General features: G+C 43.3%; 1 protein-coding gene across 1 annotated transcript in view; it reads left to right on the top strand.

Moving 5' to 3' along the window:
* UFL1 (UFM1 specific ligase 1) overlaps positions 1 to 12695 on the top strand; it is a 93115-nt gene extending 80420 nt beyond the window's left edge. The window contains exons 17-19 of the mRNA XM_068231184.1: positions 5103 to 5188; positions 6453 to 6633; positions 12239 to 12695. Of these exons, the coding sequence (XP_068087285.1) occupies positions 5103 to 5188; positions 6453 to 6633; positions 12239 to 12457 (486 nt within the window). The 3' untranslated portion in view covers positions 12458 to 12695. The remainder of the gene's footprint in view (positions 1 to 5102; positions 5189 to 6452; positions 6634 to 12238) is intronic.
* Positions 12696 to 18683: the final 5988 nt, after the last annotated feature.

The following is an 18683-nucleotide window of genomic DNA, read 5'->3' on the forward strand; positions in this document are numbered from 1 at the left end:
CGTGTCCTGAGGTTCCCCTTGGGCTAGTGTACCCCGATATGTTCTGTGACCCAGAAAGCCCAAGTGTGTCTCGGTTGCCAGCCTGCTCAGATGCTTCCTCGGTGGAAACCTGTTCTGATGTTGCCTGCCTGCCTGCATGCCCAGAGGTGGTCCCTGAAGGCCCTGGTCTTGATGCTTGTCCTGGTAATTCTGAATCCGGAATTGTCATTGGTTCCATAGGAGTTCTTGATAGTTCTCCGTGTGAGCCTGGTGATCGTTCTGCCCTCCTGGGATCTCTGCGGAGCTTCAAAGTGGGAGATCTTAGGAGAAATATTTCCTGGTACCTTGGATGAGATCAGCAGTGGGTGCTTTGTGGAAAGGGACACTTCGAATGGGTATTGTGGCAGGTTTGGTATTTTTGGACGGTCCCTGGAAGGTGGTGGGCATGGCTCGGTGGGTGTCGATGGCTTCTTCTCTGGCATTCACAGTCCTGATGGGTGTTACACTGAGACTTGTGGTACTGATGGGCATGTTTCGATGGCTTCTCCTTCCAATGAGGTCGGTTTCGGGTGGGCTGACTCTGGAATTGGGCCTTGTCGGGCTGTCTCGACCTTCATGAGTCTTCAGTTAGAGTCTTTTGCAAATATCAGTTTAGAGACTCATCTGGAATTCGACCCTAGAGGGGTAGAGGGGGGGGGGGGGGGGTACTGTAATGATCCGCTCAGCTGCCTGCGCAGGCAGGCAGCTTTTTGACCACTGTTCAGGTCTGCATTTTGCAGGTCTCTGGAAGAGAGACCTTTTGTCAGTTCTGCAGCTTGCTGCTGCTGAGGAATTTGCATAAGTTTGTCATGCAAATTGCCTAGCCACATCCTTTGTAGGTTTGTACTATAAATACCATGTGATATCACAGACCTTGGCTGGTCATAAGGGTTAGTCCTGTGAAACACTCTTGGAGTGTCAGCCTTGCTCATTGTTTGAAGATTAGCTTAGAGTAATTCCTGGGACGGCACTAGGCAGATTCCCTAGTGCAGTTAGGATTGCATATCTGTTTTGTTTGTCTGTTGCGATTGTTCTGTCCCAGAGGTGGTCGACAGGAAGTCGTTCTGATCTTTGTTCTTGGAGTATAGCTGGAGCAGCGGTTGCTACCAGCTATCTCATCTAATCTGTCTTGCCTGGATCGCACTCGCCTTGCGCTAGTGCGGTGGATCCGTCTCTCTCACTTATTCCTGTTTTCATGTATCTGTCTTGTCTGCTACGAACGCTTGCTGGAGGCTCGGTGAGGTAACCGTTAGGCAAGCGCTCGCGTCCTCTGTTTCATGTTTGTCTGTCGGTGGTTAGTTAGGCGTGCTTGTCTCTGTTGTGCTTAACACGCAGAGACCGCGCATAAACGCATGCACTGTTGCGAATGAGTGCGGTGTTCGCGTTTAGTTAGCGTTTGTTATTTTCCTTATCTTCTCATTGTATGATTTGCTGTGCCTTTGCTACTCTCGTGCTCTGCCTTGCTGTAGCCTTGTGTCACCTCTGGCAATTGCCTCTCCTGCGATTGCGTTCCTACTTCATATCTGTTGTTGTGTATGCATCGTCGCGGGTTGGCGACTAGCTTGGTGCACACACATACAATCTGTCCCTTTGCTCAATCTCATTCGCAATCGCTTCTCAGGCGATTGCGTTCTCACTCGGTTTCCTTTGTTGTGTGTCCTCCGTCGCAGGGTGGCGGCTAGATTGGTGGACATACATACATTCCTCATCTGTGCTTATTCAGTCTTGTGTCGCTGTTAGCAATCGCCATCTCTGGCGATTGCCTTCTCACCTGTTCTTCATGGTTGTGTGTTCATCGTCGCAGGGTGGCGACTAGATTGGTGGACACACATACCCTCTGTCACTTTGATCTCTCTCTTTCAGGGCTATCTTGCCCTGCGTTTCTTCCCTTCGTTCAATTCCTGTCTGGCGTGTGTGGCAGGGCAGAGGAGCTGTTCCTCTGCACTCCACAGCTCCACCTGCCGACAGGAATTTCCCTCTACAGGTGCATTGCACCTTTTGCTGGGTTCCCTCAAATTATACGCTTGTGGAGGATTTCCGCAGTATTAGCGCACGTCTTGTGCGCTGATCACGGAGAGAATTCCACAACCGTTGCAGTCTGATCTGAATTTCGATCGTTTTTCAGATCGTTTATCGTCTTTTTTATTATTTTTTTTTACGATTTTCATAGAACTGAATGAAAATCGATTGGGAAAACGTTCGAAAAAAAGATTAAATCTAACAGAATATTGTATGGTGTGTACCTAGCATTAGTTCTGGCTCATGTTTTTTTGCATATTGTATACACTTCTCATAAAACATTTTTGTATTATTCATATGTTTTACTCCCTGGTTGACAGGGTTTGCAGTGCTGGCTTCTTGTGAGAATGTCAGATGCAGCTTCCCGGACTGTGCAGAAGTCTGAGCGATCAGAACTCTTTCCCCATCCTATCATTTTTCACATAATGTAGTTGGGAAGGTGCTGGGAGAGGAGACCAGCCAGTCTTTTCCTGTAAACACAGAAATGACCCTAACAACTCCCTGTGTTCCACAAGGGCTAAGGAAGTGGGCGGGCATGCTTAGGTGACTGCTCTGCTCTGTGCAGAGAGAGAAACACCCACTTTGCAGGCAGCTCTGTATTTGCATACAGATCTCTAGGTCATGTGACTGGCTTCTCCAAAAGGAAATTCTCTTGATTAGCTGCATTAACCACTTTACCCCCGCGCGTACGGATTTCTCCGCCCCTTTTTCCATCCTTTCACCCCCAGGGACGGAGAAATCCGTACTTTGCGCACTCCCGCCGCTGTCCGCGTTCCCGCTCGTAAACACGCCGCCCGCCGCTAGTAAACACGCCGCCGCCCGCTCGCCCAGAGATCAACGAACGGGAAAATCCATTCCCGTTCGTTGATCTAAGCCCCGCAATGACCTGCTGCCGCTCGGCTGAGCAGCGCGATCATTGTGAAAAAATAACAAAGTCCCAGCCTCTTTCTACTTCCTGCAAGAGTCCGGAAGGACGCTTGCAGGTAGCATGAAACAAATTTGTAATGTTGCCATCTTGTGGCCAAATAGTAAAACTACACCCTAACCATTTTCTAAACACAAATAAACTTGTTTTACACAAAAAATTAACTCCTTACCTCCCACACTCCCCAATTTTTTTTTTTTTTGTAATTAAAAAAAAAATAAAAAATTTACAATTAAAAAAAAAACATAAATAGTTACCTTAGGGACTGAACTTTTTAAATATTTATGTCAAGAGGGTATAACACTGTTACTTTATAAACTATTGGCTTATAATTAGGGATGGACGCAAAACTGAAAAAAATGCACCTTTATTTCCAACTAAAATATTGGCGGCAAACATTGTGATAGGGACAAAATTTAAACAGTTTTATAACCGGGATAAATAGGCATATACATTTAATGGGTTTTAATTACAGTAGCATGCATTATTTAAAAACTATAAAGGGCGAAAACTGAAAAATAATAAATTTTTTCCCACATTTTTTCCTATTTTCCCATTAAAACACATTTAGAATAAAATTATTCTTGGCATAATGTCCCACCTAAAGAAAGCCTAATTGGTGGCGAAAAAAACAAGATATAGTTCATTTCATTGCGATAAGTAATGATAAAATTATAGACGAATGAATGGAAGGAGCGCTGAAAGGTGAAAATTGCTCTGGTGGTCAAGGGGTAAAACCCCTCAGTTGGGAAGTGGTTAAATATTAAAATTGTTAGTAAACTTAAATGGGAAACAATATTGTTACTCATACAGTTAAAAATGCATGGCGCAAACTAAGGCACTTATTTCTTTGTGAACATCATGAAGGTTTAAAATTGAAATGTGTGAGGTAGCTTTAAAAACAATTAATATTGATAATTGATTAGATGCTAAATTTTATGCAAAAAAAAAAACCCACTCTCTCGTCCTCTCTTCATCCATTTTTTTTCTTTTCATTCCCAATCCTCTTGTTCTCTGCTCCTCCTTTTGCTGTCTCAACCTGCTCTCATCCTTCCATCCTCCTCTTGTCCTTTTTTCATCCTTTCATCTTCCTTTCATTCTCCATTCATCATATTGTCCTCCTCTCAACATCTCATTTATATACAAACACTGAATTTATCTTACAAATATGTGTGAAAGGGGTACTTGAGATTATATTTACAATAGGGGTACTCCCCATTTCCATCTTTCAGAAAGGGGTACGTGGTGTAAAAATGTTTAGAATCGCTGCTCTACATGATACATTTGCATTTGCACTTACAGTAGTTTCTTGAAGTATGATATAACAAACACAAATTGTATTACTGAATGCTAATCCTTCAAGAATAAGTGTAAAGAAAATGAGTATCAGATACAGTATTTATGCTACAAATGTGCTAAATCAGCTACAACCTTAAAGAGAACTCGAGCCGCACATAACATTAAAAAAAAGCCTACTGCCTGATCTAGGAGGGTGGCCGGATCAGGTAGTGTCCATTGCCCGCATCTCTCCATCGCTCGTATCTCCTGCAATGCTTAAGTTTCATTTTTGTGACCTTTGGAGTCACAATGCTGGATAATCAGCTCTGTGCTCTTCTCCGTGAATACAGAGCGCTGAGTCGTATGCAGGGGACGGGGGATAGGGGGAGCAGATAGAGGAGAGCCAGTAAGAGGCTCTTAGAGATGGGGAAGGGGCGTTATGCAGGAGTTCTTCTCCAGCTATGGACGCCCCTTCCCCATTACTCTGTTGACAATCTCAATGTCGCCAGATGCAAGGGAGGCTAGCACAGCACAGGGGGCTGTCAGTGGCTCGGAGGGAAAACAGAGGCATGTCCTTTAGATGGGAACATGCCTCTGTGTCCTTTTTTTTGTTAAATTAAAAAATGCCTTGGGCACTTTTTAACTTCCTTTGCCTATCTCATTGGATTAGTTAGGTCCCTCAATCAGCATTTGTTTGTCTATAGACTGAAGGCATTGTCATGACTTATGTATGCACCTGTTGACTATTTTTACAGGACCTTGTGCGGTGAGCTATTTCATTGACTAAGAAAATATAGTATTTTCAAAATTTTAATACTAGAAAGTTTTAAGTTACATGAATTTGGCTTTTGTCCCCAAACAGAATATAGAAGAATTTCTGTCTTGCCTTGACTCAGCAGCAGACTCGTGTGGTATATTAGTAAAGAAAGGAGATAAGAAGAAAGAAAGGTACCTAACCCTATTAAGCAACAATGTTCTTGGAAATAATGAAGATATAATGTACTTTACATTTTTATTTTGAGTTAGTTTTTTTTTCTTATCTCGCCCTCATCTCAAAAGATTCCAAATCTCTAATCACATTTTTTTGGCTGTTCTTAGTTTACATTGGATGCTACTAACCCTTATGAATGGCCAACAGTTGCACTGTTTTATGTGCATGTTGGTACTGAATGTAAAAATAGAGCTATTTCAAGGACACTAATGTACACAGTATAATACTGTGCGGGCTGGTGCTATGCCCCTGTCACCCCATTGGTTTACAGTGGATCTTAACTCTTGCACAGGACAGAAGTAAAACATAGAGAAATATCCCCTGTATGTATTTAGAGAGTTTAGCCTGTACAATTCCCCCTCATTTGTGTCCAATCACAAGTTTTAATTTGATCTCTCCCTGGGTCACCTGACTGCCATGGCAGATAGCAGATAAGCTCATTTGAAAGCACAATATAGCAATATAGTTAATATTAACAATATGTCTGCTTCCATGAATCAGGAAGTAGAAACAGTGAAGATTTATTTTAGGATTTACATCAGCTGTTACAAAAAATGTTTTTGCTTAAAGGTTATAATGCTGTTGTGTATCTTTTAGAGCAGAGAGAACGTTCTGAGTTCAGGTCCACTTTAAGGGGATGCATGTAAAATGGAGAGCCTGAAGCAGAGGTGACCAGTTGCCCTTAACTTCAGCTTTTTGAAACTAAGGACATGATTCTTGTGTGAGTGGGAGTGCTCAAACATTTATATCTGGAGTAGGAAAAATGTCAGATAGTAAGGGGTCTAATGGATTATCCACTCTGATATTGTTCAACCCTACGAGGGATTTCCTGTTTATTTTGTATATAGCAGCCTCACAGTTGCACTACACAGACAGGGCAGATGATTTGGGGCAGTGAACCCTTCCTTGGGCAAGTTGAGCAATAAACTGGAATTCCCCCATACGGTAGCACCTTCATCATCTGTGTTGGAACATTTTAAACATGAGTCCTCAGTAGTTCATACTGTTATTCTTGTATTTGCAGATACAGCATCAGTATTTTAATAGAGTCATGATAAAGGGTAGGTAGGGTCAACATCCGACTGTAGAAGCAGTGAGAACAATATCAAAGCACAATTTTTAACTAAGATCTGCAATGAAACTGAGAATATACAGTGATGAAAACCTTTCTTTGATTGTATCATTTCACAACAAGACGTAATAAAAATTTGTGTTTTTCAGGCAAATTCTGTTCCAGCACAGGCAAGCACTTATAGAGCAGCTTAAAGTTACAGAAGATGCAGCCCTGATCCTTCATCTGACATCCGTCTTGCTGTTTCAGTTCACAACACACTGCATGATTCATGCTCCAGGAAGATGTGTGCCACAGATTATTGCTTTCCTGAGCACCAAGATCCCAGAGGTATTGCCATGAACAGGACACAGATTAGCAGTTCTGCATGTACAAAATACCTTAAAGAGTAACTGTTAGGCATGAAAAACAAACTCAATTCTCTATTTCTATCTGTTAAACAGATAAAAGAAATGCTAAAAAGGCAATGCCTAACTTCAAAATCAATCTTACTTTTTTATTGCACATATTAATCCTCATGTTCCCAGCTCTTACTATTACGCAGTAATCAGCCGCAAAAGAAAAGTTGCAGTGCAGGCTGGAGCGGGGGGAGTTCTCCTTTACTTTACTCTCCTTCTCCACAGACAAAGCTAGTTCAGCCTGATTGGCTGCAGCCTGTGTCACTCTCACGCCTATTCCTCTCATTGGCTGCCTCCGTGTCTGCCACCGTCCGCCCCCTCCCCGCTCTCCAGCCGACAGACATGATCTCCGCCGAATTAGGTGGGCACCCCTGCATCCATGGGGACCCTCGGCCCTGCTACCATTTCCATAGGGATTCCCTGCATTTACGCTCAACCCTGTAGCATCCCCGCTTGGCGCTCATCCCGCAGCATTGTAGAGCTTAGCCAGGAAGAATATATGCAGCACACACACTCGCCTCAACATGGTTCCAGGCGATGGAGCTGCATTTATTCTTCCCCGCTAAGAGCTGTAATGCTGCGGGACGAGGAGGGGATGCTGCAGGGTTGAGGATAAATGCAGAGCGAATCCCTATGGATACCGTAGCAGGGCTGGGAGGTTCCCAAGGATGCGGGGATGCCACTGATGTGCTCGCTATTGCTGTGGGGAGGAGGAGGGGGAGTAAGGGAGGAAATGACCTCAGCCTTGGCTTCAGCTGGAGGGACTAAAGATAGCCCCTGCCAGCGAACAGAATTTTCTCTATTTACCTTTTTTTATTTTATAAAATTCACTGATATTAACATGTAGACAGTGTAATACATATGTTATGTAAGTAAAGCAAATTTTTATCTACTTATATATGTCGTTTTTTTTTTTTATCTGGCATAGTATGGCTGACAGCTCCTCTTTTATACCTTTAAAACAACAATATGCAAAATACTACTTTTAGAAGTAGTGTACTGTTCCATTTCACATTTCAGTAACCCTCTGTAGATGTAGTGAAAGCACTCCACCGTAGCAAGACGACGTGCCACGGTCGGTCTGTCAACACTCCAGATGTATATCAGTAGTAGTATGGTAGACCGGCACCATCAATTTCTTCAATGCTCTTTTGTTTTTCAAATGCCATATCAGCAATGTTTCAAAGTGTATAGCTCCTTTCCAAAGCTAGAGCACCTATGCAGCCTAGCTTGAGAAAGGAGCTATACAATTTGAAACGTTGCTGATATGCCTGTATATGGCATTTGAAAAATAAAAGAACATTGAAGAAATTGACTGTGCCGGTCTACCATACTACTAAATTTCAGTAACCCTAAAATAGAAACTGCCTTATATTTGTATCATGCACCTGGAAAGTATATACCACGCATCACTTTTTCCGCATTTTGTTATGTTACAGTCCTATTCCAAAGTTGATTAAATTCATTTTCCCCCTCAGAATTCTACACACAACACCCCATAATGACAACGTGAATAAAAGTTTACTTAAAGTTTTGGCAAATTTATTAAAAATTAGTAGAAGTACACTCCCTGTTATGATCAACACAGCCAGCCTTTCCCTGTAGACACTCGATACTCATTAAACAATGATGACCATAACCAAATACAGTCAAAGCAAACTTTTACCATCCAGGTAAAATGCAAGCCAGTTACTTTATTCAAAATCTAAAACAACATAAAAACAATTGTTTACATCGTAGATCCTGAACAACAGGGATTCAAGGATACAATCTAGTTTAGATAGATAGAACCATATGAGTGCCCACTCTTTAGTCATTCCTACCAGTTTGGGCTGTGTAGCCATCATCAGGGATCACAGAGAGTGAGCAAATAGTGGGAATATAAATAGTGCTACCTTAATTCAGGCATTAGGAGATCCTTCTGCAAACTGTGCATTCCCCTGGGAGTGTTCATTGAAATGAATTGAGCGCCCATGATTGGTCCATGAGGTCACATGGGGAGGCACAGACTAGGATTGTGGGATATGTAGTAAGGCAGCAGTACCCAAGACTGCTGGCCTTACAAGATGAAAGCACTGTGATAGGACAACAATAGGTCAGCTTTCAATTAATACACAGCAAAGATTTGTGGGGTGTGTAGTCTAAACCTAATGTTGCCGGAGGTGCCCATGATTGGTCACTCAACATAATCATATGGGGCTGCAAAAGGTGTTCTGGTATATGTAGTAAAGCAACACACTGGGAGGGATAGCCATTTGGAGTAATGCTATCGTGATATGGTTGGAAAGGGGCATGTGAAAACTGATGGGCTGCAAGAGCTTATGATATGTAGTTTAATTGAGCATGTCCAAGAAGTTGCTGCAGTAGATCTATTTGATCATATGATAATGGGATCAGGTACTATGGTGCTCACAAAGAGACATCCGAAGACAGAAAATTTTCTACTGCTTTGAAGGTCCCAATGAGCACAGTGGCCTCCATCATCCTTAACCTATTTTGGTTCCTGGACGTAGTTTCTACGTCCAGGAACCATGCGCGCTCCCGCGGCCGATCGCGCGCCTGCACGCGCACTCCCGGCCGCGGATTCGGTAGCCAGGGAATCAATGTATCGGGCTATGGTGCCCGATCATTGATTCCTCTCCCCCGCTGAAAAAGCGACAGCTTCTCTCGGAAGCTGCGCCTTTTCTGGCCGTTCCCTTCCCGATGCGTCACTGTAAGCGTATGTTACGCTTAGAGTGACGTCATGTAAACAAACTCATGGCCGCCATCTTGTGGCCAAAAAGTAATACTACACCTGTAAAAAAATTTTTTTAAATTAACACACATTTACATTATAAATCTATTGTTTACCTCCCACCCTCCCAAAACTACCCAAATAAAAGGTTTACTATAAAAAAAACAAAACCATTACAATAAAAAAGAAAAAAAAACATGTAAATATTTACCTAAGGGTCTAAACTTTTTAAATATCAATGTAAAGATGAAATATTTCTATATTTTTTTTATTTTAAACTTGTAAATAGTGATAGATGCAAAACGGAAAAAATGCACATTTATTTCCAAATAAAATATTGTCGCCATACATTGTGATAGGGACATAATTTTAACGGTGTAATAACCGGGACATATGGGCAAATACAATACGTGAGTTTTAATTATGGAGGCATGTATTATTTTAAAACTATAGTGGCTGAAAACTGAGAAATAATGAATTTTTTCCGTTTTTTTCTTATTCTTCCTGTTAAAATGCATTTACAGTAAAGTGGCTCTTAGCAAAATGTACCCCCCAAAGAAAGCCTAATTGGTGGCGGAAAAAACAAGATATAGATCAGTGCATTGTGATAAGTAGTGATAAAGTTATAGGCTAATGAATGGGAGGTGAACATTTCTCACCTGAAAACGACGGAACCTGAATGGGTTAAGAGGAAGAAGTTCAAAACCACCAGGATTCTTCCTAGACCTGTCTGGGCATCTAAACTGAGTGATCGGGGGAGAAGGGCCTTAGTCAGGGAAGTAACCAAGACCCCTATAGTCATTCTGTCAGAGCTCCAGAGGTCCTCTGTGGAGAGAGGAGAACCTTCCAGAAGGACAACTGTCTCTACAGCAATCCACCAATCAGGCCTGTATGGTAGAGTGGCCAAATGGGAACCATTCCTTAGTAAAAGGCACATGGCTGCCCGCTTGGCGTTTGCCAAAAGGCACCTGAAGGACTTTCAAGCCATGAAAAAGAACATTCTCTGGTCTGATGAACTCTTTGGCATGAATGCCAGGCTTCACATTTGGACTAGGCAAGGATTATCACCAGGCTAATACCATCCGTTTATATTTTCATATAAATAAACCATTTTGTTGACGGGAAGAAAAAACTTTTTAAATGAAACTAAGTAATTATGCAGTGTCTTTTGAAAGGCCCTGAGGAGCTAAAAAGGAAAACAAATGTTGTTCTGCACAAAATTGAATATTTCCTCCTGGTAATTGCTTCTTTTTCTTTTGACATACAGATTAAACAGGTTATTCCTCCTGAGGGTATTTTAAATATAATCATTGTGGTGCTGCTGTATACATTTTTTTTCTTACAAGATTTTTTTTTTCCTTATTAATTTCTTATTTATTAACTTACTGCAGCCGCAAAAATAATACAGCGGCGGCTGTTCGAGGCTCTCTCCACCAAGAAACTAGCATGTATACAAGTGTCCCACAAGGTTGCTTACAGCTCAATCTCACAAGGTTGCTTACAGCTCAATCCCTAGACACCTTAAAGGATACCTTAATCCTTAATAAAGCCACTAACTGACATCCTGTGTGTGTGGGGAGGTGTGCATAGGCTTACAGCACCTCCTGTGGCCCGGCATCTGCCTCTGTTTCCCCGCTATCGCTCTGTTGTATGGGTCCTGGTCGGCACCCTCTGACACGGACATACTACATGCGCAGTATGTCCACTTGAGCACCTGGTGACTGCGCTCAGCGCACTGGGGACCCCAGATGCTCTACAGACAATACTGCACATGCGCAGCGTAGTATGTCTGGGTCCGAGGGCGCTGACCAGGACTCGTACTCGTACAACTGAAACTGAGGCAGACACCGGGCCACAGGCGGTGCGGTAAGCCTGTGTACACCTAGTCTAAAGAAAAGACGCTTTAGAGGGGATCTAATTAGCAACATGTATAAATACATCAGAGGGCAATATAAAAGCTTGGCAGATGAGTTTTTTTGTCCCTAGGCCTTCTCAAAGGACTAGAGGACATGATCTGCGCATGGAGGAAAACGTTTTAGCCATTTATTTAGGAAAGGGTTCTATACAGTAAGAGTGATTACGATGTGGAATGCATTGCCACGGGAAGTCGTTATGGCAAACTCTATACCTGCATTTAAAGGGGGCTTAGATGCTTTCCTTGCGTTGAAAGACATCCATGGCTACAATTACTAGGTAATGCCTAATGATGTTGATCCAGGGATTTTATCTGATTGCCATCTGGAGTCGGGAAGGAATTTTTCCCTTTTGGGGCTAATTGGACCAAGCCTTGTAAGGGTTTTTTTTTGCCTTCCTCTGGATCAACAGGGGTATGTGAGGGAGCAGGCTGGTGTTGTACTTTATACTGGTTGAACTCGATGGACGTATGTCTTTTTTCAACCAAAATAACTATGTAAACTCCCCACACACACACAGGGCATCAGTCTGTGGATTTATTAAGGACTAAGGTATCCTTTAAGGTATAGTACTTTTTGCTATGTCCACATTTCGTTAGTTGTGAATATACTCTTTATGTGCACTGGTGTATTGTGTTTTTTTTTGCCGGGGGTTGCCTTTGGGGGTGGGGTTCATTGCTTCATTCATTCGTGTTCAGAAATGCATTTGATTGTTATTTGGGTACAATACTGAATTAAAAGGGTAATTATTTACCTATGACTTACCTTTAACTTTAATGTGTAAGCCAAGTTTAGACTAATTTAACCAACTTTTTAATTTGCACATTTTCACGACTTGCCTGTTTTTCAGCATTTCTTCTTTTTTTTTTTTTTAATACCACTTTTCTCAGGATCAGCAGAGCCTTCTGGTTAATTACCAAAGCCTTGTGGTCAAACAGCTTATAGGTCAGACAAAGCAGAAGGAGGATGAAGATGCAGACACAACTGGAGACCCAGCAGAGGAACCAGAGAAATCGTCTGATACCATTAAAAAAGAGCTTCAAGAACTGTCCTCCAAAATTAAAGATCTTGTTCTCCGTCCCAGAAAGTCCTCAGCCTCCGAGGAATAACAAAAAACTGTTCAATTTCCTATATAGCAGCTTGACATCAGTTAAATCCTATTAATATTTTGCAGATATTTATAATAAAGCTGATAAGCCGAAACAAAAGAAATGACAAAATGTAAATGCACAGGACAAATTCATGAAATTATCTGTGTTCTAATTTTAAAGCTTTTTTGTCTTTATCATCCCATACATTTATATGAATATTTTATTATTCTAATAAAATAATGAATGGTCCCCTGCATAGCGAACACTTACATTTATTCTTAGCTGGATCAGTATTCTTGATGGTTAAGTGGTTCTCTTTGTAAAATAGCATGTCTAATGTTTATGTTGCTCCCTTTAAATCCTGGTTTGAAACAGGAATCAACAAACTAAAACTTAACATTGTTGACCTACTATGTTGTAGATTTAATTGTAAATTGTAGATTTAGTTGTAAGTTGTAGATTTAGTTAACCACTTGATGACTCAGCCTTTACCCCCCCTTAAGGACCAGCGCTGATTTCGCTGATCTGTGCTGGGTGGGCTCTACAGCCCCCAGCACAGATCAAACACCAGGCAGAGCGACCAGATTGCCCCCCCTTTTTCCCCACTAGGGGGATGATGTGCTGGGGGGGTCTGATCGCTCCTGCCTGCGTGTGGCTGGCGGGGGGGGGGCACCTCAAAGCCCCCTCCACCGCAGGATTCCCCCTCTCCTCCCTCCCTTCCCCGGAGATCAGAGGCTGCACAGGAACGGATCTGTCCTGTGCAGCCTCTAACAGGCTCCTGCCTGTCATGTGACAGCGATCCCCGGCCGCTGATTGGCCGGGGATCGCTGATCTAGTACAACGCTGCTACTGTTAGCAGCGTTGTACAAATGTAAACAAAGCGGATTATTTCCGCTTGTGTTTACATTTAGCCTGCGATCGGCGGCCCGCAGGCTATTCACGGAGCCCCCCGCCGTGCATTGACAGGAAGCAGCCGCTCGCGCGAGCGGCTGTTTCCTGATTAATTAGCCTGCAGCCGGCGACGCAGATGTGCGTCGCTGGTCCTGCAGCTGCCACTTTGCCAACGCGCGTTATGAGTGCGCGGTCGGCAAGTGGTTAAAAACTGTTCTTCAGCTGCCTTTTTTTTTATCTTTGTACCTGCAACGTAGCCTGTCAACTAACACTATTCATAGATCTTGTAACAGGTCCATACAGGTAAGCAAATAATTAGCTCTGCCTTAAAGGATACAAGAGGCAACCTAAAAAAAGAACAGTTTTACTCACCTGAGGCATCTTCCAGCCCCTAGATGTCTATCGGATCCCACACTGAAGTCCTGGTTAGGTCCAGGCCGCTGCTGTCCCCTACATAAGATCGTGACCCGCGGGCAGTTCATGGTTTTCTGCACATGCGTGGGCGCACCTCTCGTGAACGCTCTGCGCTTGTGCAGCTCATGTCTCTGTGCACTGCACAAACACAGAGAGCTATGTGCAGATAGATTGTGTACCAACAGAGGAATTTTAAGACCATTTTCACTTAAACTCCTTTCGGACCGACGCAGTTTAAATCTACGTCGGGCGGGTGGCGCTGCGGTTCTGACCGGACGTAAACTCTACGTGCCATTCACCGCACGTCCCCGCCGCTCTTGCCGCTTTGTACCCGGCGCAATGTGCTGCCCTGCCGTCTCTGACGGCAGAGCACTGTGAGCCGGGCAGGAGCCGTTTTAATTGGCTCCTGGACCTGTCATTACTGTAAGCCAATCCCATTTGCTTACATTGAGTGACAGGGTCAGGAGCCAATGAAAGCAGCTCCTGACCGGCGCACAGCGCTCTGCCGTCATAGAGACGGCAGAGAGAACAGCCTGCGGCGGGGACAGAGCGGCGTGAGCGACAAATTATTGCGGTTATTCGTTGGTATGCGCATTTTAGCGTACCAGCAGCCTCTGGTCCTTAAAGAGAACCTGAACTGAAAATAAAAAGTCAAAATAACCATACACAGTTCATACTTACCTCCAGTGTAGTCTACTCCTCAATCTCTTTCTCCTCTCCTGTGTCCCATTTTACCACTGTGATCAATGGAATTCTCCATCCTCCATTTTAAAAATGGCCATTACCCCATAACCGCTTCCTGGTCAGCACATTGTTAAACTGTAATATCACCCACGTGAGCCATAAGGATACATGGACATTACCTTGCACATTCAGTTGTAACTGACAGCTGCTGATATATAACTGACAGCAACTGGTATATTTCAGTTCTGACAAAATATTGTCAGGACTAGAAGGGATCACTGTAAGAAGAACATGGTGAGCTTCTGAGAGGAACTGACGGTGAGGTTAGTATGTAATATTCATTTGCAGCTGCGTCATGTATTTATTTTTAAAAAATGTACTCGCTTCAGGTTCCCTTTAAGGGGGGCAGAGGCTGCTGGTAACGAAGTGGTTAACTAGTGGGAATGGTCAATGAAATGCAAATACTTCTGTGATGATGCAGAATTATGCAACAACAAAAAATAATATACTTACCTAGGTAGTGTATATAGTGGTTTGCAAAAATATTCAGCCCCCTTGAAGGTTTCCACATTTTGTCATATTACTGCCACAAACATAAATCAATTTTATTGGAATTCCACATGAAAGACCAACACAAAGTGGTGTACACGTGAGAAGTGGAACAAAAATCATACATGATTCCAAACATTTTTTTTTCAATGACTGCAAAGTAGGATGTGCGTAATTACAGCCCCCTGAGTCAATACTTTGTAGAACCATGTTTTGCTGCAATTACAACTGCCAGTCTTTTAGGGTATGTCTCTACCAGCTTTGCATATCTAGAGACTGAAATCTTTGCCCATTCTTCTTTGCAAAAGAGCTCCAGCTCAGTCAGATTAGATGGACAGCGTTTGTGAACAGCAGTTTTCAGATCTTGCCACAGATTCTCTATTGTATTTAAATCTCGACTTTGATTGGGCCAGTCTAACACATTGATATGTTTTGTTTTAAACCATTCCATTGTTGCCCTGGCTTTATGTTTAGGGTCGTTGTCCTGCTGGAAGGTGAACCTCCGCCCCAGTCTCAAGTCTTTTGCAGACTCCAAGAGGTTTTCTTCCAAGATTGCCCTGTATTTGGCTTTATCCATCTTCCCATCAACTCTGACCAATTTCGCTGTCCCTGCTGAAGAGAAGCACCCCCAGAGCATGATGCTGCCACCACCATATTTGACAGTGGGCATGGTGTGTTCAGAGTGATGTGCAGTGTTAGTTTTCCGCCACGCATAGGCCTCAATTCACTAAGCTTTATCAAACACTTTATCAAATGTTTGATAATTTACTTTTTTTAATTTTGAATTCACTAAGTTGTTGTATATTGATCAATTGTTTTATTGATAAAACGTTCAATAAATCTATAACACCTTAGTGAATTCAAAATTAGGTTTTACTCATGAGGTAAATTATCAAACGTTTCATAAAGTGTTTGATAAAGTTTAGTGAATTGAGGCCATAGCGTTTTGCATTTTGGACAAAAAGTTCCATTTTTGGTCTCATCTGACCAGAGCACCTTCTTCCACATGTTTGCTGTGTCCCCCACATGGCTTGTGGCAAACTGCAAACGGGACTTCTTATGCTTTTCTGTTAACAATAGCTTTCTTCTTGCCACTCTTCCATAAAGCTAGACCAATAAGTACAAAATTTGATCACCGATTGGGACCCGTCTCATGTGCGTGACGCGGTCTCACTAGAACACACGAGCGATTTACTGTTTGTGAAAATGAGGATATCGGGATCTAATAGTATGGTCTGTATAGTGTTGGCAGAAGACAGGAGATGAGGGTCTTTGCTGATCCCCCCCACTGAAAGGTACAAACAGTGGGGTGTAGCTATCTCACCCCCGGTCTAATCACTGAAGACCTGTGAATTGACCTATTTACCTCAAAATGATAATTACACAATTAGTATGTAGCGGCAGAACTGAGTGTGCGTCGCCCTGATTCCAGGGCATGAATATCTCGCATACACCTCTATGTGGAGTCGACCGCATGAAAGAAAACCCCATAGGGGTCACGAGAGAGATGGTACCCCTTCACGGAAGGGAACTGGGGTGTATGGTATACAGTGAGTGATATGGTGCCTAAATATACAGTGCTCTCAACAATTGTTTCACCCTTCAAGCAGGGCGTCGTCAGGAGAAAATAGTGCACAACATAAATACAGTAAAGGCAATCCCCACACCAAGTGTCAAAATGTCCCCCAGCAACAGCCCAAGTCAGAGCTGCCCAAGTGTTCAACTACCTGAGTTTAAATAGCTGTCTGCATCATCCGCCCCCATAACCAGCTCCGCCCCTTGTGGTATGGCTGATACAGGTTACCTGTGAGTGGGTGAAATCCTATCCCCATGGGTAGCCAGCCTTGTCTGCCCCCTCATCTGTATATGCGAACGGCAGCACTTAATCTCCCTGCCGCTCGTCCGACCTCCTTACGGCCGCTGACGTCACATCCTGTGACGTCAGTTCCGCCTTGTTGCTAAGCGTCCCTGGCGACCCATACGCAGCCATGGACGGGAGTGCGTGATGAGCAAAGACGCACTCCTCGCTCACACTAGCGTCGTATCACCATGGCAACCCCGCTAGATGGTCTAGCGGAATGGTTTAGCATCATAGATCGCAACATATACTCACATACGCCTACTGGGCCACGTAGGATCCATGTAATGATCGTGCTCCCAATGAGCCCCTTGTATACATATCCCTGCCAATAGTTTGGTCCCATTAGCACACATAAGAGGGGGCAATTTCTGAGGGACACACTGCTGATGCATTGAACATCACTATACATGGTCATGTCACCTGGGGGCCCCTTTTATAGCACAAATGTGTGAAGGGGGGAATTCTGAGGGACACAATCTTGATGCATAAGACATCGTTGTTCATCTGTCCATAGACATATGTATGGTGGAACTGGAGGGGGGGAGGGGAGGGGCCAGGAATAGGGATGGAGGATGGGACCAGCTCTCGGAAGGGAACCAGAGTATAGAGGTGTTGTGGCAATCTGAACACATCAAACACGGTACTAAAAAAGGGAGAGTATGAGGAATGGTACAGTTTGTCCTTATAAAAAGCTTTTTACTGAAAAATCCTCATTAAGCCCCTTTGGGGCCAGAGTATCTAAACGAAAAATCCATGCTACTTCTAGCTGAAGCAGTTTTTTATCAAGGTCACCCCTCCGGGTTCCACATTTCCACTGCTGCAGACCCCAAAACGATATAGCAAACGGGTCAGCAGGATGTTGTGAATTCATATGTCTCGAAATGGGAGTATCCCTTTTATGTTTAATATCTCCCATGTGTTCGAGGATTCTGTCTTTCAAAGCTCTTGTGGTTTTACCCACATACAATAGATCACATCTGCACCCGGCCACGTATACTAGACCCTTAGTATTACAGTTAAAAAAAGGATCTTATCGAGAAGCTTCTGTTTACAGTTTTGGAAATGAAATTTTTCACTGTGGGCATATGACTGCAGGCCTTACAGTGGCCGCATTTGAATGACCCGTTTGGCTTCGGGGGTAACCATGTGAGGTGAGTATTTCCCACTTTTTTCTCTGAATATGTGCTATGCACCAGAATGTCCCTAAGATTCTCACTGCGTCTGTATGTCACTGATGGTTTGAATCTTAGATTCTTTGTCAGGTCCTTGTCCTGATGTAGGATTGGCCAATATCTTTCTAGTATAGTGAAGATTTGGTGGGATTGATTTGAAAATGTGCCTATCAATCTGACCGTCTGTCTCTCATTACTTGGGATTTTATTTTTTGATACTAGAGTCTCAATCCGATTCGTGTACTTGGCCCTCCTGTATGCTCTTTCGATCACAGTGCGCATCCCAAATCCCTGAAAGCAGGGATCCCAGTGGGGCAGTTCCTCAGAGCTAGGAGGAACTGCTCCACGGAGGATATGTTTGAGGAAGAGAGTGCCCTACTGGACAAAAGATTTGCCCAGAGGGGGTATCCCAAACATGTGATCGAAAGAGCATACAGGAGGGCCAAGTACACGAATCGGATTGAGACTCTAGTATCAAAAAATAAAATCCCAAGTAATGAGAGACAGACGGTCAGATTGCTAGCCACATTTTCAAATCAATCCCACCAAATCTTCACTATACTAGAAAGATATTGGCCAATCCTACATCAGGACAAGGACCTGACAAAGAATCTAAGATTCAAACCATCAGTGACATACAGACGCAGTGAGAATCTTAGGGACATTCTGGTGC

This window comes from Hyperolius riggenbachi, chromosome 4 (genome assembly GCF_040937935.1).
Source record: "Hyperolius riggenbachi isolate aHypRig1 chromosome 4, aHypRig1.pri, whole genome shotgun sequence".
NCBI classification, from domain to species: Eukaryota; Metazoa; Chordata; class Amphibia; order Anura; family Hyperoliidae; genus Hyperolius; species Hyperolius riggenbachi.